Source organism: Harmonia axyridis, chromosome 1 (assembly GCF_914767665.1).
Source record: "Harmonia axyridis chromosome 1, icHarAxyr1.1, whole genome shotgun sequence".
Lineage (NCBI taxonomy): Eukaryota > Metazoa > Arthropoda > Insecta > Coleoptera > Coccinellidae > Harmonia > Harmonia axyridis.
In genome coordinates, this window is record NC_059501.1 from 76,800,773 (window position 1) to 76,826,318 (window position 25,546).

At 32.8% G+C, this 25,546-nt stretch overlaps 1 protein-coding gene across 1 annotated transcript; it reads left to right on the forward strand.

Moving 5' to 3' along the window:
- The first annotated feature begins 2,379 nt into the window (after positions 1-2,379).
- LOC123671071 (myosin-I heavy chain) lies at positions 2,380-25,354 on the forward strand. The gene is made up of 20 exons (XM_045604731.1): positions 2,380-2,668; positions 13,245-13,348; positions 13,617-13,679; positions 13,771-14,038; positions 14,128-14,318; positions 14,375-14,752; positions 14,809-15,051; positions 15,105-15,297; positions 15,396-16,437; positions 16,600-17,131; positions 17,378-18,091; positions 18,177-18,406; positions 18,522-18,711; positions 18,783-18,947; positions 19,931-20,366; positions 20,889-21,221; positions 21,650-22,156; positions 22,409-22,704; positions 23,224-23,463; positions 23,701-25,354. The coding sequence occupies exons 1-20, from the start codon at positions 2,641-2,643 to the stop codon at positions 24,058-24,060; spliced, it is 6,513 nt and encodes a 2,170-aa protein (XP_045460687.1). The 5' UTR covers positions 2,380-2,640; the 3' UTR covers positions 24,061-25,354.
- Positions 25,355-25,546: the final 192 nt, after the last annotated feature.

A 25,546-nucleotide genomic window follows, 5' to 3' on the forward strand; every position in this document is an offset into this window, starting at 1 on the left:
AGCCTAAAATGTTCCTAGTCCGATTCTGATTTATTCGATTTCAGAAATATTGAAGGAAGGCGATAGTAAAATTATAAAATAATTCGGTGGATTAGTTGAAGAGTTATTGAACTATGAAATTCCACTCATAAGATGAAAATCAACCTGTATATCCTAAACGAAGGCACTCAGGCGATTGAAACCTCTCGAGTCCTCCATGATGACTTTAATTCATGGTATCCGTTTGTCGCATTCTTCCCGCGACATCCTGTATATCACTTCAACAAAATTTGAATGTCAATCTTTCATGTACGACTTTTTTATATAAGCAAATTAAAACTAGATTCGTACAGGTAATTTGCCTGTTAATTTCATGTTGATTGAAATAGATTTTCTTATATAATGATGAAATTTGAATAGTTTTTTTCGTATGGGGTTATACTGTTACTGTACACAAAATTTGAAAAATAAAAATAAATTTGAAAATAAATAATAAGGTTTAGAAATTTTTTTATTTCCACTAAAAATATAAAGTTTTTCAATTTGCTCAAAATTACCCACTTGGACGGGTGAATTATTTGCATACCAACCCAAAGGCTAAAAGTGTTAATTTTAGAATGTTCAGTTACCTAATAGATATAATAATAGGGCATTCTCATTAGAAAAAAAAGAGTGGTATCGAGTTTCATCACTTTCGGACCAGCCTATTGAATCAAAAGTAATGTATGCTTATGGGCTGAGTACTGTCGATTCCGTCAAAATTTGAATCATTCTCCTAGCCAAAATTTACAAGAGTTATCGACCGATCGAGCACTATACTGACTCACCCTGTACAGAATAAACAAATCAAACTTCATTCAAAATTTCGTGCCGATAGCGTTTTCAGAACAATATTAAATTCAAGTTGAAAACAACAAACAAAGGGCCTAGATCTTTTTTTCCTGTGGGGGTAATCGAAAAAAATTTTGTCAACGTCTACGTTTCCTCATATCTTATAGGTTTGATAACGAAGTTTGTACCAAATTACTCGAAATAATAGCATTTTTTATTACCGATTAGATTGTTCATACCTAAATTGGAGGTACTAAGGAAAATGAGAGGTTGCTCAAATAATTTTAAGAAAAAAAGTCCTATAAACATTGGCCCGCAAACGCTTTGTTTTCAAAATACAGGGTGTAGTCATTCTTTTTTGTGATGCTTAAACCAGTTTATCAAATCTTTATTAATTCTCGATAAAAATTGGGCGAATAAGTACCAAAAGTTATAATTTATTTATTCATCCCAGCTTAATAACTGAATTATTTATAAGATAAATTTTTCAGAGAGCCGTTCGAAATTTTTATCGAAATCGATAGCAGATACGATAAAACTACAAAACCAATAAATAGTACTGGACCAGAGTTCCTTTTTACATTTTCCAAACTACCAGTGGTAGCATATCACAAAATGAATTAGAAGAATAATTAATAGTAACCTCTACTTGGAGTATAGTACTTTGAAATTTGTTTCATCTTAATTTAAATACATACAACGATAGTCTATTATAGTTAAACTACTTCAACTTAAAGCAATATTGATTGGTAATCCAAAATTATAATATAAATATCATATTCTTGAGAACAATATCCATCAGTGAATTAATTTACAATTTCCCCAAACTAAACTGATTTATTTTTTATATTCCTCATAGTATCGGACTCATCACTTTCTATCAACTCATAATATAGAATACTTTTGCATTTAGTGAAGTAATGAAAGAAAATAAGAGGAAATATTCAGGAAAATTAATAAGATTATGTATCGAGATATACTTTTTTACTAAGCCTTAAAATTCCCAACATCAAAAATTATTCACTACATAAATTTAAATAAAATAAACTAGTAACTATCAGGAGTTGGAGACTTAGTAAGTAGTTGCTCTTTAGTTTTTTCCCCTGCTTTAATTTGACGGTCTCTTTCTTCAACCATTGCGTGGAACCTTGCAAACTGTTTTTTCTGTAATGTACATTCCTTCAAGTCATTCAATAACGGTTTGCATTCTCTTTCACCTCTTATCAAACCATAAGCTTCCATACAATCGAGAGCTTTCTCTTCAAGTTCCTGGCATTTTCCAAACCACTGGTGACTTATGAGAACACCAGTTATATCGGTTATAGGAGATTTGAAAAATGGGGATAAAGGACCAGCCATATTAATTGCCCTGAAATAAATTTAAGGTTAGTTATGTCATAATGTGTTTAATCTTCTATAAATATGTGACATGTCCTTTCTACCATTTAAAAAAAAGTAAAATATATATATAAACTAATTTATGAATCACCAACCTGATTGAAAACAAAATCCAATAGAAAAAAGTGTATTTACAGATTTGGAATAGTAGGACAATGACAGATCTTGGTACCTTAGATCTACTCAATTCATAACTACTTGAGTAGTTCAAGTTGTGTTCTAGGGAAATATATTATTAGTAGTTCGATGTTCCCGTCTTTTAGTGATTAAATATGAACTGTGATGAAAATTCTGACATGAAATGAATGTTGCTGTGACAATGAGTGATTCATGTGTTGGGGATCTCCTAAGACATTATTTTTAAAGGATATTGTGGATGTTATGAATGAAATGTTGTTCGAAAAGTGTTGAGTGTGTATTTAGAGTTTTAAAATGGCACAATCAAATCCATCCGCTTTGGGTATGTTCATAATATTGAATTCTTCAGTATTCCCTTTTACTTCCATTTGGTTAGGGCGGTTTATAAATACTTATTTAATTTTCTTTGTATTGACAATAAATATCATAAAAACATAATGTTTTTATATGTAATTAACATGATTTGATGTTTTCATGTAAATGCAGAGAAATATCGAAAGCCCTGGATGCACTATCGATTTTTGGCCTATAAATGTTTTTGTGTGTTTTCACCGGATGTTACGATTGCATTTGCAAATAATATTTTCGCAAATTTTCAATGTTTATGTGATCCAGTCCATATTTTATGAAAACAAATGAAAATGCTTTTGTGAAACAATAAATGTCTTTTCTGAATACTTAATAATATAATAATGCCTAATAGGTTTATTATCTACAAATATAGGCATTTTATTGAGAAAAAATAGGTATAATTATTCATTAGTCTTTATATGGAATTTTTGCAATATGTATTTCATTAAACAAGATGTTCCTTTGTATTGATGGAAAATGAATGGTGATTTATTGAAGGAAATGTTATCAATAAAACGATTGTTATAATAGAGAGCTCTGGAGAAGAGTTAGAGAAAGAGAATTATTTATAGTTTTTTTTATTTGGTTGTGGAAATAGCTTCATTTATTGACAAACAATAAATAATAGGTCTTTGATCGAGGGGTTAACAATTTCTGATAATTCTCATGCCAGATCATAGCCTTCAATCAAATTTTATTGCCATTGGAATAATATTGATTGTGTGATTGATTTTACTTCGGTCTCTCTGATTTGGGCATTTCATTTATTATATATAAATAGATATATCAATCAATAGTATTTAGAAGTAATTGAGGAAAATATTTCAAATTGCGCTGAAACCACATTTCACTAAATCAAGAAATGCAAAGAAAAATTTGCATGGGTTGGTATAATATACTTCATGACAAACCTCTGAGATCGCTAGAGAAATATTCTGATTTCAAAATGTTCAACTGAAGTTTATTATTTTCATTGCATTCGAATCAACAAAAAAACTTTCAAGAGAATACATAGGTATTCTGGAATAATCCAGATAATCGATAGTTTTTTTCCTCGATTTTGGGTCAAATTTTTTAAAATTCAAGTTAAATATCTTGTGAAGGGAATGTGCTGTGAAAAAAATCAAACTTCAACACCCTGTATCTCGAAAACAAAACCATGAGTTTGAGGGTCCACGTTTATAGGACTTTTTTCTAGAAATGACCCTAGGAATCTTTCATTTTCGTCTGTACCTACATTTTACGAACTGTATATCTATTTGTCAGATTTTTTTGCTTTAACTGCAGGATATTGCATAATCGTGTAGTGTATTGTTGAGAACCATATTAGTAACTGCTATTTCCATTCTTGACCGTTGTGGTTTGGACACCGTGATAAATGATATATGATTGATACAAGAAAGTTGAGTGTCATAGAATTTGACGCTTTTCTATTCAACATGAAAGGATTGAAGAATACTTCCACGTTCGAGCGATAAGCTTGAATATCATGATCTTTTATGTTTGGGTTACCTACCTTTGTTGGTATACGTTTGAATAACATTCGCTTGGATAGATTTCAGTTCCTTATTTATTTATACGTTCAATTTTGACGCTGTAAATGATGCAATTCGAAAAATAATTCGAATTTTACATAAATGTTCATTGGATACTCTTCTTCTCTAATAGCGCCCCCATAGAAAATACGAGGAGAATATCGAAAAAAAATGTTCTATATTTCAGTAACAAAAGATTGCACATGGTTGAAATAGAATAGAAAACAAAGACACACCAAAATGAAGTCAGGAGCTTTTAAGCGCTTGTTCATTCATGCGCCCTTGCAGAACGCAGAAATGTATAAAGGTGCAATTGGCGGATGGTGAACGAGCGCCCAAAAGCTGCTGACTTCACGTCAGTGCTTCCCTTTTTTTTATATTCTGCTAGAATTTTCGTTATTTACACGAAATTTCACACCAAACTTGAAACTGCTATTATTTAAATTAACTCAGAATTCTTCTTTGTTTTTCGATATTCTTCTTGAATTTCAATGGTTCTGGAAACGGTACCTACACGAAATTTTGAACGAATGGTTATTCTATATACAGAGTGAGTCAAGCGGTCCATAACTCTTGAATATTTTCAGTTAGGAAAACGATTCAAACTTCGACAGAATCGACAGCACTCGGTGCATAAACTTAAATTATTTTTGACTCTACAGGCTGGTCCGAAAGTGGCGAACCACGATACCACCTTGTTTTTTTAAAATGGGCATGACCAATTTTTATATCATACTATCCCATCTAATATCCTTGAAATTCTGATTTCGAAATACCCCACTTGTCATCCTTTATCTGTGGTACTTTTATTAAGTAGGCCACTTTTTCAAAAAAATTCATGGTTATAAGGTCATGGTCATAAGATCATATCTTGAAAACCGTTCGAGATAATTGTACGAATTATTTTTTATTGGATTCCCGAAAAGTTTTTAAGTCTTCTGAATATTTACGGATCACTCTACAGGAGGTCCGAAAGATACTGCAATTTTTAAAAATGACCTTTAACAATAAGTCAATAAGTCCATTTTTTCAAATGGCATGCCCTGATTTTTTTTTCCGTCAAAATTTGATTTTCCTAGCCAAAATTCACAAGAGTTATCGACCGATCGAGAACTATTGACTCACCCTGTATACACGCAAAATCTCAACCGTTCGAAAGTTGATCTTGTTTACGGACGGACAGAATCGAATTTGAGAACGGTTTCATCATCGTTTCAGATCATTCCCAGCTCAAAATTTGAAAATTGTGGACTGTTATGAAATGATAGAGCGTTTGGTTCCAAAGCATTTGTTATTTCAAGTAGACTGCGATAATTATAGTGGTTACGTCGAAATAATTAAATGCAGCTATATTAAAAATGACATTTTCGCATTAATTTTATCTTCATTTCGTGATATTGTAAACCGCGTACAAGGAAGTATCATTTCCGTACTCTACATTTGCATTTTATCTGATATCATCATTTAGAGATTTTAATTAATTAATTTTTTTCCATTAATCAACAACTAGTGAAATGGTGGCAGATAGTTTACGGAATTTTTTTGGAATATGCAGAATATGAAAGTAAAATGATAGTTCTAGAAAAGCATAGAGTAATAAACATAGATAGAGGGAGTATACGCAATTTTTACATTGTCGAATTTATAATAAACAGAATATTTATTATTTTCTGTATCTACCTGCTGATATCCAAGGTTTGGCAACTTTTGCTCTCCTAATGTCATCGGTTGTTTCACGTCGTTTGGCGCGCTTGAAGTTTGTTTCCTGAATTTCTGATATATTTAGGTATTAATTTCAATATATTTTGAGTTAATATGAAACGTTGATTCACTATGGGACATAAGAAGTGCGTTCTTTCTGGAGAAACTCCCGAATTGAGTGAAATTTCGTATCACTGATATGTTCTCATTTCCCCGCGCTTCTTGTCAAATTTGATAGTTCATGTTGGGGACAAAATTTGCTTACTGAAAATGACCTAGGTATGCTTCCTCTATCTATATTTATTACTCTGAGTAGAAAAGCACTGACTTTATGTCAAGAGCGCTTTTGAGCGCTCGTTAATAATACATGCTCCTATTAGAAATCACAGAACTACATACACGAACTAAATTTCAACTTAACAGAAATATTGGGCATTTTTTCTATATACTATTTTAATTTTCTGCGCTTCTGTTGACACGATCAATATAAAATTGTGTATAAAATTTGAAATAGTCTCATAACATCTACACGCAAAATTCAATCGGATCTGTTGCCATTGAAATATTAGCAATAGATAAAATTTGGCACGAAGCTTGATATTGTTGGAATATTAATTAAAAGGAAAGAAAATTGTAAGTAACAATTGAAAAAAGAATAAATTATACACAACTTAAAGAAGTGGGGATGAGCCCCTCATGAGTCAACTCTAGTTACGCCAATGTCTGTAGTAACATTTATCAGAAAAACAAAATTTCGAACGATCATATAAGTTTCTAAGTTCTTCGGTTCGAGAATCATCGAACTGACGGACAGAATTGTATTCGAACACAGATTTTTCTAGAAATAAAAAAACCCCTCGAAATTTTTAAAAAAATTTGTCCAGTTCGGGGACGGTTTGAAAATGTTTTGTAACATTGTTACATTGACCAATTCCCAATACTTTTTTTTAACGTTACAGTAAAATCACTAAATTGAAACATATTTCGGTACGATGATATTTATTATAATTCTTAAGTTTTCTTATTGAGTTGTCTTGTCCAGTGAAAGAATTATTTTCAACTCATAACATCCAGTTTCTTTTCATATCAAAAGAATGTTCATTTTACAAAACTGCCAAAATACTCTTGGTGCAAACTGATACTTGCTGCACCCCAATCTACCAGAAGCTAACATTATCCTTTGTCTTATGCTACTTGAAAAGTATACGTACAGGTGTTCCTAAAGTAACCATATACACGTGTGCATAAGGCTACCTGAGTCATAAGACGTTGTGTAAAGAATAAAGAACAGTGGAGCCAACGAGCATCAGCTGCTGATTCATTATGGTAGATAGGGAGGTTTAAATCTTCTAGAATTATTTATCTCCACAGTTAGTAGAATAATAAAAGGAAGTTTCCGTTTTCATTGACTGACTCTGTCCTTTGTTTCTTGGAATATTCTTCCGTTAATTAAATCTTAGCGGAGAGACAAACTGAAGAATAGATGATGAAAATGATGATGATGTTATTTATTATTTCCGCTCAAGCAGTTTTGTAGAAGGAAAAATGCAACTTGAAAGGAACAAAATTTGAAATTCTCTTTGCGTCAAATATAAGGAGAAAGAATGACACAATTTTGATTAATTAGATTGAATGCATATGCGTGCCGATGGTGAATAGCTGGGCTTTTTTCCGCACGAATACGAAAAAGTACCACTTTCCAATCGTCAATTCTTGTGGAAAGTAATAGTTTTGAAACATTAGTAGGAAAATGTTTTTCCTTAAATGTTCAATTAAATGTCACCCCGAAAAAAAAACAATGGTGTAGATTTTCAACAGGAAAAGGACCATCGCACTTTTGTCAACAGACACTTACCCGAGCACTTGCCTAATTCCAAACATTACATAACCTAGACGTCTATACCTAAAAATTAAAACAATTAATGTGATACTACCAGAGTTATAAGTGAAAAAATGATTTATTTTTCAAACTTTAACACCCTGTATCTCTAAAACGAAGCTTGTTAGGATATACTATGTTTAGAAGAACTTTTTTCTCATGTTAAAAGTTTTTCTATCGGACGCCAAAATTATTGAACTAAGTTCTAGACCACCTGTATTGAGAATTTTTAACAGAGTGGTTCAGTTACTTCCACAGAATAATAAACATAGGTAGAGGAAGTATACGCAATTTTTACATGTTCCTAACATGGTTAGATTACGTTGTCGGATTGTCACAATATATTATATTTTCAAATCCACAATTTTACTATATGATTATGAATGTATATTATATTGAATGAAATATATTTATTTGAGTGATTCCCGATGAAATATGCAAATTTGAATATTTGGAATTCGATATTTTTTCCTAATTGTCGAATTTATAATAAGCAGAATATTATTTTCTGTATCTTCCCGCTGAAATCCAAGTTTTGGCAACTTTTGCTCTCCTAGTGTCATCGGTGGTTTCACGTCATTTGTTGCGCTTGAAATTTGTTTTCTGAATTTCTGATATATTTAGGTATTTATTTCAATATATTTGGAGTTAATATGGAACGTTGATTCACTATGGGACATAAGAAGTGAGTTTTTTGTGGAGAAACTCGTGAATTGAATGAAAGATCGTATCACTGATATGTTTTCATTTCCGCGCGCTTCATGTCAAATTTGATAGTTCATGTTGAGGACAAAATTTGCTTACTGAAAATGACATATGCGTTGATTACTCTGAGGTTACTTCAAAACAATATATTGTCGTACATCTAACACCTCAATTATCGCATAATAAAATTTCGGCCTTTGCATGGCAATAAAAGCTGTCGCGCCCCAAAGATTACTTCGTATGTCAGAACTACAATACGTGATGATTAGAAATGTCCCATAAAGGCCAAACCTGGATGAAGTGGCGGTTTATATATCAGCGTCGATTAGGAACGCCAGGACACAGGAAGTAGTAGAATTATTCCCGTGACCTCGATTCTACGACAAATCGTAAAAACAACAGACCTAGCTGCAACAGACGGTGGCATTGTTGGGATCTTGAGTGAATTGAAATATGTGGTTGAAAACTGTGGCAAACATATAGTTTCAATTTTCAAATGTGAATAAACATACAAAAATTAATAAAAGCACTGATTTCGTGTAAAGACTTTTGAGCGCTAGTTCATTCAAGCGTCTATTTCGCCATAACGTTATATGTACTGGGTTAGAACTATTTAGAGGGGCACTACAGGGATATAGAAAACCGTTAGAGATACAGGGTGGCTTATATTACAAAAAAGTTGCGTTACTGAGAGATAAGTGTGTTGGTGTTAACAGATCCGAAATACCTCCAATGGTTCTCGAGATATTTCGAAAAAACAAAAAATCGAGATTTTCTTTTTTTTCTGCATAACTCATTTGTTTCTGGAGATAACTTCACGAATTTTGGTTTGTGGCAATATTGGAATTCTAACGGTGTCATCAGATTTTTTCTGTTTTCCATTGTTCCACAGACGCGATAGTCAATTTTTTCTTATGGACGCTATATTGGTTCTCCTTTTCCACTCTACAAAAATATCGAGTCTAGCTAATCAAATTTGAACTTCCTTTTTTTTTTTTTGTTTAAGTAGGCTGGTGTCAGAATTGTCAAATAACTTGTTATTTCGTTCAGTTATTATGTGAAACCATCACTTAATTTTTGTAAAAACCTCAAGTCAATTTGATATTGACAATGATATTGACAATGCATGTAGAAATTGTTTTACATAATTTAAAAGACTCAAGTGATCGTTTTACATAACAACTGTCAACAAAATTCGAAAATTTCCGATATTGTAACATTGTAACAATGGAAAAAACAATTCTTGTAATTCACTAGTATTTATTCAACTATAATTATTGTTTTCATTTCGTCTTTATTGAATATCTTCTTTACTAGGCCTGATTTCGAAAAGTCTTCTTTATTTTTTACTAATAAATCAATTTTACCCATGCCATTTTTTTGCACTTCCTGTATACCTACATGGGAAATTAAATTTCCGCTGTTTTTTTTTTATTTTTTCGATTTATGTGATAATAATGGTTTTCCGCTTGAAGTTTGCAGTGTTTTTTCAACACAAGGCCTCCAATGGGTACGTTGATAAGATTCTATTATCTTGTTCAGTGTATCACTGCGGTCATAAAACATAATCTTGAGTTGCACTTTTGGTTTGTTATTTCCTCTAATATCCACTAACAACCTGCTGTTATATCATAAATTCGAATTGGCCCAGCAAATGCCATTCATCTGAATTATAGAACAATATTCATAGGTAAATCAATTTTAGTTTATTATATCGAATAATTAACATTTGTGAATATACGAGGATAATTTTTTGAACTGGGTGTAATCAGGATAAAAATAGTATGAATGTAGTACATTCGACTTCTTTCCCAAATAAAATCATGCAAAAAATATTTCAATCGAATAAATTAATTAAATAGGTAGGTATTGTGATATAACTAAGATGTTTAGAAATACTGGTATGCCTTCTCTATCTTGAAAAAGTTTTAGATAAGAGTGGCAACTTTTGAATGAACCTGTCTTCTTCGATTTTAAGGATATTTCCTGTATAATTGATTTCCGCATTATTCCTATGTTGCTCACATAAAAACCTGCTGTTATTTCGATTAAAGTATTACTACTTACCAGTTTAATAATTGGAGATGAAAATTATTTCATTTTTCTTAATTCATTTCTTCTTCTTCATCTCAAACCACTTATTAGTGATTTAATGGGTTCGCATTTAGCATGTACCCAGATTGGTCTTAATTCATTTGAAATAAGAATTATCACATAACGATTCAATATCTTAGATATAAGAAAACTTTGTGCTAGTTCTGTGCCCAACTAAACATAGATCGAGACATAGATATTCATAGAAACATATTTCAATTAAACGTCAATTTGACACCAATCACATAAATGGATTGAAAAATATCACAATAAAGTTGCTAGAAACCTTCAGAAGATGTATGTTTCAAATTTATCAGAGGAATGTATTCAACTTTGGGTGAACAAGCGCGCAAAATATTATTTCAATACTTCAGAATCTTCTTCATGCCTGTTGAGATAATCCGCGATACAAACAAGAGGAAATGATAAACATAGAATAAAATTTGCAGTGTTTATTTTCTTACAATCCCATATGGTCTCACCCAACTGGTGGGTGGTCCCCGAGGTGATCACCCTATCTACAATCTGAAGCAGTTGAAGGATATTCGTATCGACCGATTTCCACAGAGCCATATATCCAGAACGATAACGAAAGAACTACGGATACAGGAACATAGGAAATGCCATCGGAGTTAATCATTTGGATGACGCGTTCTTTCCTAATTCGCATTCCGTTCGATCGGAATTGTGAAATGTGTTGTTATCATCACCCCGAAGAGATATGCAAAGTGGAATCGTTCAAAAGAAGCCTCCAAACGGATATAAACGATCGTTTTTCATGTGCTAGTCGCCTATCAATCCGATCCGTTGTCGACATACATGATTATGTATCATTGGTTGCCTAATTGAAATTACTCAGGGATTCTCTGAAGATGTTTTCCCAATCACGTTATATTGTTGAATCTGAGTCATCTTTGATATTGGTCTCTTTTCTAGAGCAACGATGAAATAATTCTGATGTTGTGGATGCTCTTCACCAATCTGCTTTGGTAAATTGGATATACATACCGGCAAAATTAGGGGAATGAACAAAATCTCAACGAATTTTGTAGTTTATTTTCTCTTAATCCCTTCGGCCTATTTAAACATTTTTTTTCAATTCTATTCCTCGGAAATATAACTGTTCAAATGCCGCCCTTAATTATTTTATTTTTTGTTATATACAGAGGTGAACAAAAAAAAATGAAAAGTAAGTTCTTATTCAGAATTGTTGACCGACGAGAACTCTTAGATTTAGATATTGCTTCATCTTTCTTGAACATGTTTTATTACTTGCGCTATTTTAATTTTGAAAGAAATTACAGTTCCAGTGCACTGAAATAAATTTGCTCATTGTATTAACTTTATTACATTGCTACAATGTACTTTTTCATCGATAGAATGAAATTTAATTTATTAACGTATACCCCTATTCAATGATATTATTAATACCACTTTTGGTTCAGTTTATCAATATCTTTAATAGGTTTGTGATTCAAAATATCAAGATAACGCAATAAATAAAAAAAATTGAAGGCAAAATAAGGCAACATCTGAGTGTTCGTAAACATTCTTGTCTATCAATGAATCACTTCACAAATCACAGGATTTTCTGCTAAAACCTTACTTTTCATTTTTATTATCCCCTGTATATAATAAAAAACATGTTATGTTCTCAAAAAATCAAACTACAATTACAAAACAAAAATTGCTAAAATAATCGGCCACAGGAGTCAAGAAAAAATAAACTACGTTGAGATCTCATCTCATTTTGCCAATGTGTATAATTTCAAATCAAGAGTTCCTGTCAGTTTCTTAGCAAGTTCTCCAGCTGTGTCTGTTGAATATACATCATTAATTTCAGTTCTTTCATCTGAGAAAAATAATCTAAAAATTATAGCTCCCTCTCTACTTCATGTCCTATCATTGATTGAATTGCATGCAGCTCATTTTCAGCACTCAATTCTCTTTGTAAATATCTCGAGAGGTCCCTGAATATCGTAAAAGCTATATTTATGTTGTCTGGATCGTACATATAATGTGTGAACAAGGAAAAGTGGTTTAAAGAAAGTAACCATATCTTCAACTGAAATTCTCTAACAACTCGATCTCTTTTTGTTTACGTAGTTATTATCTTTCTAAATTTAGGGGTCCTAAAAGATTTTTATGGTTACCGCCAAAATTGGAACTGATTAAATTAAAATTATACAATGATAATACTCTTACTACTCTATTCATTTATGAAAAAAAAATCACATTTCAATAGAAGCGATGAAATTTTATTTGTTAGAAGTAGATTGAGTTTTCAATGTTGGTTTGGAAATATTCAAATCATATCCACTTGTATAAAATTGAATTAAAGCCCATTATCACAAAAAAAAAACTGCGATTTTGAATGCAAGTAACTAACTTTGCTAAATCTCAACCTTACATATTCTAAGTTCTTTTATTGATCTCAAAATTCCATTATATTCCTCACATAATATAAAGAACAACTCTCTATAAATTGAAAAAGACATGAATGAAAATGAACCTAGAATGGAGTCATGAGAGACAACAGAACGTAAACAATGAATTTGTGGCATACTCATTATTTGAGGATTTTATAGCTAGTTTATTGCATTTCACATCATGTTTGTTTATTTATTTTCCAGGGCTTCCCAATGGTGGTGTTCAGGATATGACATGGCTTTCCATCCTGAACGAAGATGTGATCAATGGAAATTTGAAATTGAGATATGAAAAAGATGAAATTTATGTATCCTTAAGATATGGATAAGAATGAACTACTAATTTATTCACAACATTTACCTACTTTGATTCAATTTATATTTCTCATAGCCTTTAATTGTCTTTTGTTTTTATTATTTCAACTAGTATGTGCTACAAATCTTTCTAGGCCAAGTATCAATCAATTGAAATATTCATTATTAATAACAATTGAAAAAAAATTATAATACAGTTGAGTGACGATGCATTTCACTGCATATTAAACCATCAAGAATTCTCCTTAATTATAATTATAGACATTCACAGGATCCATATTAGTTGCAGTTAATCCCTATAAAGAACTAGACATTTATTCTCAGGTAATTATAGTATATAAATAAGTATAAATGTTTTGTTTGTTTTTTATTCTATTTGTTAATGATGTGAAGATAACAAAAATGTTATTTCTAGAACTTCGTGAACAAATATAGAGGCAGAAAAATAGGAACACAAGAACCACATGTCTTTGCATTAGCCGAAGCTTCTTATGCATCCCTTCAATCTGATAACCCTAATGGATTCCGCAAGAACCAAAGTTTAGTTATAAGTGGAGAGAGTGGTGCTGGTAAGACTGAAACCACAAGATTCATTTTGCAGTATTTGTGTTCAGTTACTAGTCAGGTGTCAACATGGGTTGAACAACAGATTTTAGAGGCTAATACCATTTTGGAAGCATTCGGTGAGTTACAGAAAATTATTCACGGAAAGTTCTTTTTACTTTAGCATAAATACTTTTGCGTCCGAGAGATTTAACCACTTCACTTTCAGGAAATGCAAAAACTGTGAGAAATGATAATTCCAGTAGGTTTGGCAAATTCATGCAACTATGCTTTGATTCAAAATGGATGATTGCCGGTTGTATAGTTCAAGATTATTTATTAGAACAAACTAGAATAACTTTTCAAGGACCAGGTGAAAGAAATTACCACGTATTTTATATGCTAGTAGATGCTGCAAAGGTATAGCAATATTTTTATTATCAAAAGTTTTTTTCTACAAAAGTTTCTATTTTCAGAGAAATAACGACCTAGCAACTAATTTGCACCTAAAAGATGCCAGTTTTTATAATTATTTGAACCAGTCTGATTGCATCAAGATTGAGGATGAGGAAAGAACCTTGGATAGGCTTATGTTAGCCTTCAATGTCCTTCAAGTTCCTGGAAACATGTGCAATGGGATCTTCCAGACATTAAGTGCAATATTATGGCTAGGAAATTTGACTTTTGAAGATATAGACGGAGAAAAATGTAGATTGACCAGTCAAGATGAAGAAATCATAAATATCCTTTCAGTATTATTGAGTTTGGAAAAAGAGGATTTAAGACAAGTTGTATTGATTAGACAAATCAACGTAAGGGGCAACATAACTGAAATACCCCTTAAGTTACAAGAGGTTTGTTATCATAAAGTTGTGGTACAATACAGAATAATCACTTAATTCAATTTTAGGCTATAGAAAATAGGCATGCAATGGCTAAGGCTCTATATTCAAGAACATTTGCATGGCTAATAAATCATATTAATACTTGTACAAACCCTGGACAAGATTCCTCAAGATTTTTAGGTGTATTAGATATATTTGGTTTTGAAAATTTCGCAGTGAATTCATTCGAACAGCTCTGCATAAATTATACAAATGAGAAGCTACACAAATTTTTCAATCATTACGTTTTTGCCTTAGAACAAGAAATTGTAAGTAAAATAAAATACTTCATGTATCCCAAATAACTATAATATATTTCCAGTATAAAGAAGAATGTATAATGTTCAATCATATAGATTTTAAAGATAACAGTGCTTGTTTGGAATTACTCGAAAAACCACCTCGTTGTGTGCTCCGTCTTTTAACTGAGCAGTGCCATTTACCTAAAGGTTGTGATGCTTCATATATTCATACACTACACAGTGAGTTTGAGAGTCATGAAAGATATGTCAAAGGTATGTTCAACTATTTTTTTTAGTAATATTCTTTTTTTTTTTTTTCAATTTCACAATTATATTAGAAGTTGATGTATTTTATATTTTTTGAATTTCAGGTGACGATAAGAGAAGATGGGAGAGAGAATTTGGTATCAAGCATTACGCAGGCTGTGTTACTTACCATGTGAAAGGTTTTGTCGATAAAAATAGAGATGTTCAGCAAGATGTATTTTTTGACATCATATCTAGGAGTAATAACGAGTTTTTGCAAGTTCTTTCAACATATCAAGATCCTTCGAACTCCTTAGCTGCTAAAAATGTAGCAAATGGCATATCCACAGTTTCAAGAGGAACTTGTAAAGGAAAACCCACAGTTTGTGATACATTCCGATTCCAATTACAATCTCTAGTAGATGTTTTACAATCAACCACACCTTGGTATGTCAGGTGTATAAAACCTAATTCTGAAAAAGTACCAAATAAATACGATAACAAATTAGTATTAGATCAATTGAAATATTTAGGTATGCTCGATATAATAAGAATCAGGAAAGATGGATTCCCTGTTCATATGAGTTTTGGAGAATTTGTTGATAGGTATCACTGTATAGCTAGTAGTAGATTACCAACTGATGCACAAAAGGCCTGTCATATACTTCTATCTAGTCACAATTTACAAGATACAAATTGGCAGTTAGGAAAAACCAAAGTATTTTTAAGATCTCACGTTCATGAAACTTTAGAAGATAAAAGGTTCAATATCTTATTCTCACGAGCTGTACTAATTCAAAAAACATACCGAGGCTATGTAGCTAGAAAGTCGTATTTGAGAATAAGAAACGCAGTGTTGAGAATTCAGCATTCCTACCGAGGCTGGCAGTTGAGAATTGAATTCTTGAGAAAACGTAGAGCTGTTATAGTCATCCAAAGTCACTTACGTGGGGTATTTGCGAGAGAAGTTGCGTCTGCACTGAAAGAAATGAAGAGAGTAGACGAGGAAATGAAGAAAAGAGAAAGACTAGAAGAGGAGCGCAGACTAAGGGAAGCAAAAGAGGCTGAAGAAGCTCTCAAGAGAGAACAAGAGAAAGAATCTAATGAAAAAGAACAGGATATAGAGGAAGATAGGGGATCATATAAAGACTTACAGGAAAGTGAAAAGTGAGTAATTTTTTAACAAAATTGATCATTTAAATGATGTTAAATCAAGTACGTTTGCACGTTTGTTCAAATTCGTTTTCATGTAATTTTTGCATTAAATTTGGCATAAAATTGATTTTTCATTCAACAAAAGAATCCTCTGAACAGTTTTTTTTATTCCAGAGCTGCTGAACAAGAAATAGCTGCCCTTTCACACATTGCGCAACAACTCAAGCCAAAGCTTGTAGAGACCGTTACGGAATCTGTGGACCTAGACAACTTATTCGCTTTCTTGTCAGATGTACAACCTAATAGGAATCACATAATAGACGAAATTGGTGAAAAAATGAACGAACTTGTTGAAGATCTCGATGTTGAACTGGAAACTGTTATACAGCAAGAACTGGAGGGATTAAGTCAGGAACTGCCCCAACCTACTCCACCTCGTTTAGGACATCCTACCCTACCTGAGCCTTCTGGACCTCCTCCACCACCTCCTTGTCCTCCTCCTGTCATGACGACTATTGTGGAGAGTCCCGTTGAAGAAAGCAAGGACAAGAATGAGGGTGAACATATCTATGAAGCTGTTTTGCCAAGAGAGGTGCCTGTGCCAATTTCTCCACCACCATTACCTGCACCACCTAAGTTGCCCTCTGAGTCTCCAAAATCAACCCCTCACATGTCTAGGTCGAACAGCACAATTATTTCCTCAAGGGTAAGTCATAACCTAATTGTAGTGACTCAAAAATAACCTAATTGTAATTTTATTTTCAAGAGCTCAATGACTCAAAAAAATAGTATTTTTTATGATAGTATATACATTGTGTTTTATATTTATTAGTCTGAAACAGTCTTTACGTTAAAAAAAAAAATAATAAACTGAATAGTACACTTATATAGTCCTTATATTCATAAGAATGTATTTCGTTATTTTATTGTTCATGTATTAATTTTTATTCAGCCCCAATCTTGGCGATACCCATCAGAATCCGAACAACCATTCAATGTGGAAAGAGAACAAAGAAGGAAACTCAGAGTCGAAAAGAAACTACAAGAATTCGCCGAAAATCATGAAAAAGACAATCATATAGAAGATCAATTCTTCGATCTAGTCGATTTTGCTAAAGCCCATTTCAATGCTCACGAGAGGAGTCCCGAGGGTACCATAATAGCTACGTTGACAAGAAAGAGACCAAGTTGTGAGATGATTCCAGTTGAAGACATGGTGACTTTCTATAAGGGAACCACTATTCCTTGTTCACATATTCATATGTACGATCCAGACAACATCAATATAGCTTGTACGATATTCAGGGACCTCGCAAGATATTTACGTGGGGAATTGAGTGCTGAAAAAGAACTGCAAGCTATTCAATCAATGATAGGACATGCAGTAGAGAGGGAGGAATTGAGAGATGAAGTGTTGGTTCAGCTGATGCGTCAAGCTACCAACAATCCAAGCATGGAATCTACAGAGAAGATTTGGCTAGTATTATGCCTTTGTGTTGTATCGTTCAAACCGTCCAAGTTATTATCAAAATATTTCATATCGTTCTTGAAAAAGAACGCAATGCAGGACGGAAAGATATCTCAATATGTGCAGTGGTGTCTGGACAATTGCAACAACATAAAAGTAACAGTCAGGGAACTTCCACCGTCATCTGTTGAAGTTGCGGTAAGTTTAACTCCATCTACAAATCAACCTTGAACTTACATTATTAGCAGATAGAAATGATTTTGTAATGAGAACACATTTTCAGGCTATGAAAAGATTGGGAACTATAGTTTGTAGATTCTTTTTTTTGGATGGAAGAACTAAAGCTATTGATGTACATCCAACAGACACAGCCGGAGAAGCTGCTAGAAAATTGGCAGAGAGGTTAGGTTTGAAGAATTTGGATGGATGGGCAATTTACCAGAGTACTTCTGAAGGGGAGGAGCATGTACGACACCATCATTATCTATATGATGTTATAGCTAAGTGGGAAATGTAAGTATAGTATTGATTCTTATAGCTTATGTTATTGGTATATTTTGACAATGACAGTTAGTACACTAACGAGTGTTTTTTTAAGTTTCAAAACCATTACACATTATGTTTTTAGGATGCAGCAGAAAGCGACAGCCCCATCTGGCTTGTCTACATTAGGAAGGAGAAGTACAAACTCTGGGCTAGGTGGTGGAGAGAATAGATTCATCTTCAAAAAGAGGCTATTCAGGTCCAATAGAGAACTTAGTCAAGATCCTGTTGAGGTTAATTTGTTATATGCCCAAGCTGTACATAGTGTTGTTAAAGTGAGTGAGAGCCTTCTACTTATTATTTTCTTATTGAAAAAAGTATGCTAATTGTTGATCTTCATTCACAGTGTGATGATTTCCCTGTAACAGAAAAGGTTGCTCTGCAGTTAGCTGGGCTACAGGCACAAGTAGCCCTGGGTAATCCTAAAGATAACAGTAAATTAGAATATTACACCGATATCGACACATTCTTACCTTATAGAATCAGTAGGACTAGAGGTGCTGACGTTTGGGTAAGGAAGCTTCTATCATTTACTTCTGTATTCTTTCTTTATTTTTGTTATTTTTGAGTTATTCAAGGAATTCAATCGATGTTCCATAGTTATAACTTATTAATTTCAGTAATACTCTAGCTAGAAAACTACAAAGAATTATTAATTTTGTGAATAATAGATTCAAGAAAAAATAGTAATAGTAATATAGAAAAGCTTTATATAAAATTTCAGTTTTTCATTTGAATTTCTAATGTCAACAAAATATTGAAAACTCAGCTGATGGAGGTATTAAGATTTTTAATAGTGGTATTATATTTTGAGATAATACATTACTCAAAACAAAAGATCATTTCAATTCAACTAGATAATCTTTGATGATATAGGAGTTTCCTGCAATGCATGGTAGGGTCATACCGTGAACAACCTGAAGCATACATCTAGGAATATTTTTCAGGTTAGAATTGAAGCTTTCTTCTATTCTATCGCTTCAGGTTCATATCTTCTACCATCTTGGGAATCTTGAACATATCTACTTTTTCATCAGCTGTTTTACTTCAAATGAAGCAAATTTCATCGAAATAAATGAATATCGAAGAAATAATCCATTGATTGTAACTATATAGTTTACTATTCTCTGTTTTGTTTACTTTGAAATGGGGTAGCTTTTAATGATTTATTTGATTGGGATTTATGATATTTCTTCTCTCTATTCTTTAATTTCTTCAGTGTTAAAACAACTTTTTCCATCTATTTTCACTGGCTATTGTAAGAAGCTAACATCAAAAAGAAAACTCTTGTTTCAAATTCATTTTCTCATTCAGTATATATCTATTATCCATGCAATTCTAATTCAAATTTAAATATTTCATCAACTAACTCTTCCCTCAAATTTTTTTTTTTTTTTTTGTTGAATAGTTATATGTAGATGACAAATGATATTTACTCTCTTTTAAGGGTTCTATTTCAATGTAAACTGTTCTCTATAATATAACAATTTTCAGGTACCCATTATTGCTCAAGCACACAAACAGTACGGTTCGAATAGGTCAGAACTCACTGCCAAGGCACTATATCTTTCTTGCGTAATGCAGTATCCACTATATGGCACTACAATGTTCCCAGTTACTTATAAAGGTTATTGGCTGCACAATAACAATCTCATACTGGGTATCAACTGTGATGGAATTATGCTCATTAAAAAAGATGATAAATTTGTATTACACGATTATCATTACCAAGAGATCGAAAGTATTATGTTGGATCCAAGCGACAGTTTTATAACGATAACACTACAAAGGCACCTGAATGACAGCAATCACAGATGTTTTGTTTTTGAAACTAAACAGAAAAACGAGATCGGTTCCCTTATTGCAAGTTATTATCCAAATTTAGCTGGATGGATTATCGAGAATGATCAACCGACCAAGAAAATGAAAGGTAATAGTTATTTACAATACAATTGCAGAAGGCATTCATATTTTTCCACAAGTTCAAAATTAGAGTGTTGGAATGAGCCTTCTGTACGAGAATTATACATTATTTTCTCCAATTCACTGAATTTTTATTGAAATAAATGGAATATATCGATAAATATTGTTTGGTGATTTTTGCATTGAAAAATTTTGGTTGGCAGAACTGTTTTCTGTATCACAAATTTGACAGATAATGGATAAACCCATGACAGGAGAGTTCCAAGTACCAACATATAATAATGAAATATAACCATGTAATGTTTGTGAAACGGACACAGAATTAGAGAAATACTTTTTATATTGTATTCACATTCAAATCCTATATCCAATCCATTTTTAATGGTACAATTAAGTGCTTGAATGACCGTCAAATAATATTATTTTTCAGTATAGAATTGATCTGATTGCCACATCAAGCGCTTGATTGTAGGAACAAAATTTTGTGAATCCTAGGTTTGGTGTTTCAGTCTGGTATTTTTTCTTCTAGCCATTACGAATGAAGATAGAATTCGAATTCATCACAACTTGGTGAACTGCCGAAGAGCCATGATTGACCATGATATGCTTCGTAAACCAGTAGAATCGGGAAGTAGTTTCTTGAAAAATACTTTACGTCGACTGAGCAAGAACAAGCTTGATAAGTTGAGACAGGAACATGGTGGTGATACGAATGAAACATACAAGGGTTTCCATTATGGTTTCTGGGCGTTTACCAGGCAAATGCTTCCTCAGAGTATAAGCAGATTACCGGAACCCGAGGAACAAATTATGCTTCAGGTGTTTCAAATCATGTTAACCTACGCGGGACTTGGTCAAAATGGTGAGGAGCAATATTTGAAAATTCATTGTTACATTTAAAGGGATAATTTCTTCAACTTGATTTTTGGCAACTGAATGAATGTCTATATTTGAAGCAATGTTACAACAATGTTAACGTTTTATCACAATTTTTTCTTTCTTCTCAAAATTAATTTCCATCAATTTGTGGAATTTTGGCAATTCTAGTAGATAAGTACAGAAGAATTTCTTTGTCTGGCTCAAGAGTCGAAAATAGGCATGCTCATTTGAAGCACACACAAACAGGCCCAGAAATAGGCATGAAAAAGGCCTACTGTCATTCGGGGTTTCTTGGTACCAAGGTTTAGAAGGTTTTAAAATTGTTAATTTTTACATTGTGTAATCGATAACCAAATTGAAAAGAAATATGCAGATAGGCATATACTAAAATATACTTGAACATCTTTGCAGGTGAATCCATAAAACGAATAGAAGACGAGCATGTGAGTCTACTCCAAACGATACTAGACAGGTGCATGAGAAAGGACTCTCTTCTCTGCGAGTTGTTCTTGCAACTCATCAAACAAACTACAGACCATCCGGATCCAAACTCTCGAGTGAACTTACGCCATTGGGCGTTACTTTGCCTAGCCTGCTCAGTTATTCTGCCACCTAACAAAGCTGTCAGACGTTACCTCATTGCTCACTTGAAAAAATGCAGCGCAGATCACGTCACCGAGGAGGGAAAATACGCGCGATTTGCAGAAAAGTGTCTGCTCAAAACACAGGGAACGCGAAGGAGACAATGGCCCCCTTCCAAAGAGGAGATTCTGTGCACCATCAATCGGAGACCTGTTTATGCCCGGTTTCATTTCATGGACGGGCAGTACCATTCGGTGGAGTTCCATCCATCTTCTACGGCCAAAGATGTCTTAGAGATCGTCAAGGACAAAGTGGGACTTCAAGGAGATGCCAGAGGTAATTCTAGTCGAATATAAATTTTTGGAATATCATGAAATTCATTTTCAAACTATTAGGGGACAAAAAAATGAGAAAAGCACAGGTGTGAAGTTCAAATTCCTATTGTAATTTTCAAATGAAATTTCGTATCTAAATATGACGTGATATTTCATCACTTGTTGAACAAACTAGATTACGCTGAACCTCCTCGTGAATATGGAGGATATAAATAGCAAAAGCCTATTTAATTGTGTCTTGTTTTGCTGTCAGGTTATGCCATCTATGAAGTTCTCGGAAATTCAGAGAGAAGTTTAGCGGGTGAAGAAAAGGTAACTGATGTCATGGCTAAATGGGAGAGGTATAGGGCCGCTTCTGCTGCTAACACCTTACCCAATGCACCAGGCTCAAAACGTGTACGGCCACAGCACCACTTCTTCTTATTCAAGAAACACCTGTTTTTGGACCAGTTTATCAATTTGAACGATCCTGTCGAAAAAGAACTTTTGTATCATCAAGTACTGCATGACCTGAGGACGGACAGATTCCCCATCACTGATAAAGAAGCTGTAAGTATGGATCTGTATGGTCTTCATAATTTATTTCCTTATATGATAAATCTTCCCTGATTCTTCATAATCTATTTTGCTATAACAAATATGATATTAGAAATCCAGTAGAACCGCACATAAACACAAGCAAGCACATATGTAACAATTTGCTGATGATACAGTCCTTATTGCAGCCAACATCGGACGACCTAACAAGCTGTTGCACAACCCTCCTAACCAATTTTTGTAATGATTCAACAGAACTAGAGCAAATATCAACAACATTGCAGAAACTGAGCCAATAATTCATTAGGAAACAGGGCAACAAGACTATTATGAATCCACTGATACACCATTACAATATAAGGCTACATTACCAGCGCTCCCAATATTTGCACCTGTCTTTAAAATAATTGTTTCTTCTGGTGAAATGTTTATATGTCATAATAATGCATGCAACTGCCAGAAGATTCCAGTCGATAGCCATTTGATTAGAATTAATAAAGTCATCTGATAAATCTTATTTCTTTTCTGCAGATGATGCTCACAGCTCTTCAAGCACAACTTGAACTCGGCGATTTGGAAGATATTCTTCATGACTACAGAAGGATAGCTGCGCACTGTTTACCTGCCAGACTTGTGCCATCACTACCGCAAGAAGGTGTTACTATGCATCATCAGTCTCTGAAGGGAATGACTTCAGCGGAAGCAAAACAAGCATTTTTGAATTTAATTCAGAGTTGGCCTCTGCACAAAGCAACAATATTCGACGTAATGGTAAGTCTCATTTATTATAGTTTTGTTTTTAAGGATTATATAGCAATTGGGAGAATAGATGGTGATTTTCTCAGGGCCAGTCAAATCTTAATATAACCTCATTTAAGTAATTTGCTTCTATGTTCCGTTACTTGACTACTGTCAAAATGGTATCCTGCTATTCCCAAGAAACAAGGGCCATAAATCAAATTTCTTCTTATATCAATGGGTATATTTTTCAATTTGTCACTTTTACAGCAATCTTTCACGTCAAATTGGCCAAGGGTATTGTGGCTTGCAGTGGATCAAGCCGGTCTTCATCTATTGGAACACAGATCTCGAAACACTCTATGCACCTACGAGTACACTACTATTTTGAGCTACTCGCCTGCACTTAATTGTCTGATGATTATAACTGGAAGTGACAGGAAACAGAGTAAAGTTATATTAACAACTTCTCAAGCATTCCAGATAGCCACCCTTATCAGGGAATATATGAGTGAATTGTACGGAGAAAGTATAGAGACTAAAACAGCACCTACTGTCGATAGGAATGGCAGTAGGCCGACAAGCTGCCTACGGTCAAGTATGACATTGATACCGCATCAGCCTAGCTAGAAAAGGGTTACTTTCGCAGATCAGGTATTCGCCAATAATTATTGATTCTTGGATACAGGGACACTGATTAGAAGGAGATTGTAGTGTAAGAAATTATCATCACTTCAGTTATGTTTATGATTGTAATTAAATGAATATAGAAGCTTCAAACTTTTAACAGTTCTCATAGAGGCCTGGGAGAATCAAGATAGAAAACATTGAACTTTGTAAGTACCTACAATATTTCAAGTATTTCAACAAGTATGGTCGTCAATACGTCTCTCTAAATATATTTTCATTTTTTAAAAAAGTTTTAAAATATTTCCTTTATGTCGTTTATTCTTGATACGCCCATTTGGCATTATATAACTTAAAATTGATTTTTAATTAAACTTATATATTTTAATGAAATCTTTAACTAAAAAGATTAAGATTATTAAATTTATTACAAAAACTAATTTATAACACATGTATTCACTCAAGAAGTATTTGTTTCATTTATCAAAAGATTAGCAAAATTTTGATTCAAGTGTAGAAATAACCATTTTGATTATAGTTTCTTAAATTACTATCGACTCAGTGTAACATTTGAGGTCTGTATCTGCAGAATAATAATTTTAGAGTGAAAAATGAGTATAACCCATGAGAAAAAATGTATATTTCAGGTGAATTTCTTAAGAATTTTCTCGTTTGAGATACTCATTGTGATCTGCGAAACGTGCATTTGCTTTATATACCAAATAGTTAAAATAAGTATAATGATATATTGAAAGTTATAAAAAATATTGATATTTAGTATTAAATTTTGGATAGTTGAAAAATAGACTGAAATGAAGGTGAATTTTATGAAAATGTCCAGTGATCAAAGTTAGACAGATTTAAGACTTACCTAAGGAAAAAAGAAAATAGATAATATCCATATATCTAATAACCAAGCTTAATATTCAACTATTTCCAAACTAGAATAATGACAGAAATTGATGTTACATTGTACAGATTATTAAATTCCCATCTAAGGATTGTACAATATATTTGTTGAGATCAAATCATATGCATAAGTTGTAATGTTTTTTTTTTTTCAATTAATTGCTTTCTGTCTTTTTAGATAGCAGTGGTTTACTAGTCATTTTTATGCTGTGTGAACTCTGTCATTTTGAAAATGAATTTCATATTCATAACAGAACGCACATACATTATTCTTTTAGTAGTAATTGATATTCTGATTGTGATATTCTTTTTTAATTTTATATCAACATTTACTTTACCTCTTATTATTGTATTCATTATTGTGTTGAATAAAGTCACTTATTCAATTAAACCACCTTATTTCAAAGTAACTTTCTCCACAATTTCATATTATGGATAAACCGACAGAAATAGTCATGTAAGGAAGAAACGTCATACCCAGGCCACTTTTCGTCTCATTCTATTATATTAGGATGTATGTGTGAATATTGAGCAGCAACACTGACGGAGAGATATTCGATATATTTCAAACAGAATATCG